Here is a 1,722-nt window from a genome sequence, read left to right as displayed (position 1 = left end):
ATTTGTCTAATATTTAAAACAACAAAAGAGGCTATTTGGTTGAAAACATATCGAAGTTAGTGTTATTCGCTCGTCTCGTAGTTTCAGTCTTTGTAACAAAATAATATTTCTCTAAATATAACGTGGTTAATTTATATTTTGCACATACATTATACTAGTAAATTAGAATATAAACAAATATTACAATGGTATATTAATTTCTACTTCAATTGTGGATCATATCAATTTAAAATTTTCTTATAGTTTTATTATTTAAGATATTCAGATTATTAACCGATAAAATTTAAAATTTTACAATTTCAACCAAGTTCAAAGGTCTTTTCTAATTTCGGTTACAAGGAGGACTTGTAATAGAGCTTATTGGAATAAAAGGATATGGTGTATTCCATGCATACGTAAATGCCTCACGATCAGAATCCACTAAGATGTGTCCATTTGATAAGAGGCAATTATCACCATTTTTGGATAGAATTAAAGGGTCGATCTTTTGCACACTCTGAAACCCTTTACAAGCCAGCTTTATTTGACTTTGTGAACAAATGCAGTTGTTTGTTACCAATACATTCCATTCAGGCTTGCCTTGTATTACTTTTCCAGTTTTTGTTTGGACAATATTAAGACTTTTCAATGGACATGAGTCTTCACATGATCCTGAAAATTTGAAAAATTGATAACAAAATGAGAAAAAGTGATGAAAAATCTAGAAAAGTAGATATGTTAGAATAGTAAAAAGGAGTACTTAGATAAATGAAAAAAAAAATATATATATATATAATTTCAAACAATTTTCATATCATACCTTTGATGACAAAAGTAAGGAAGAAGATAGAAATAAGACACTTGAGGTTGAGAGTCTTTTCCATTGTTTTTAGTTGATGACTCTTTTCCCTTAGGTTGTCCTATTTATACATAATCACCATTCCTTATTAATATTTTTAAAGGATTTATTATTCATCTAGAAAACACAGTTATTATTAAATGTTTTTAAATCAATTTCTATTTTTTTTTTCCAACTTTACAAATATGTTATGCTATCAAAATATTTATATTTAAGCTGAATTTGAAATATTAAATCAAATATTCTAAAACAAATCGTTTTAATTTTTTTACGATATTTTAACACTTTTTGAACTATTATATATAAATTTTAAAAATATTAAATAAAAACATAATATTAAAATTTCTTAAAGATAATACAGTTTATTATTTAGAAAAGCACATAATAAATTATTGAGTGGTAATATTATATATATATATATATATATATATAAATGATTTTGATGTATTATTCTAACTTTTTTATGCCATGTAATCTGAATTTGTAATTTGAAAGTTTGCTGAAAAGTATTTATTTATGTTTTTCGAAACAATATTAAATGAAAGTAATTTTTGCTTACTACTTTAAAGAATTATAAAAATGAAAACCAACATATGAAAAACTATAATTATCAATTTTTTAAGCTCTCATCTTAATAAAAATACTTGACACTATAATCTGAAAAGATAAGGTTAGGTGTAAAATGGTCAATAATATTATGGATATTAATAGTAATTTTGCTTTGCCGTATTTTTTAAAAAACAATTAATAATTCTGTAACAAAATTGCATGTAAAAATATTTAGACAAGATAATTATTTATCATGTAATATCTATATTACGAAAGAAATATTAAGGTATTTGGATTACAACAAAAATTGTTAATCATTTTTCATAATAATATTT

At 23.2% G+C, this 1,722-nt stretch overlaps 1 protein-coding gene across 1 annotated transcript; it reads right to left on the bottom strand.

Annotated features, from left to right (window-relative positions):
* Positions 1–322: 322 nt before the first annotated feature.
* Positions 323–863, bottom strand: LOC113784397 (uncharacterized). Its single transcript, XM_027330543.2, has 2 exons — positions 800–863; positions 323–651 (listed from the first exon to the last, which is right to left on the bottom strand). Exons 1-2 carry the CDS (start codon positions 861–863, stop codon positions 323–325), a joined length of 393 nt encoding a protein of 130 aa, XP_027186344.1.
* Between the last annotated feature and the right edge of the window lie 859 nt (positions 864–1,722).

Source organism: Cicer arietinum, chromosome 4, assembly GCF_000331145.2.
Source record: "Cicer arietinum cultivar CDC Frontier isolate Library 1 chromosome 4, Cicar.CDCFrontier_v2.0, whole genome shotgun sequence".
Lineage (NCBI taxonomy): Eukaryota > Viridiplantae > Streptophyta > Magnoliopsida > Fabales > Fabaceae > Cicer > Cicer arietinum.
The sequence above is the reverse complement of the archived record's forward strand: the minus strand, read 5'-3'. Positions and strand labels throughout refer to the sequence as shown.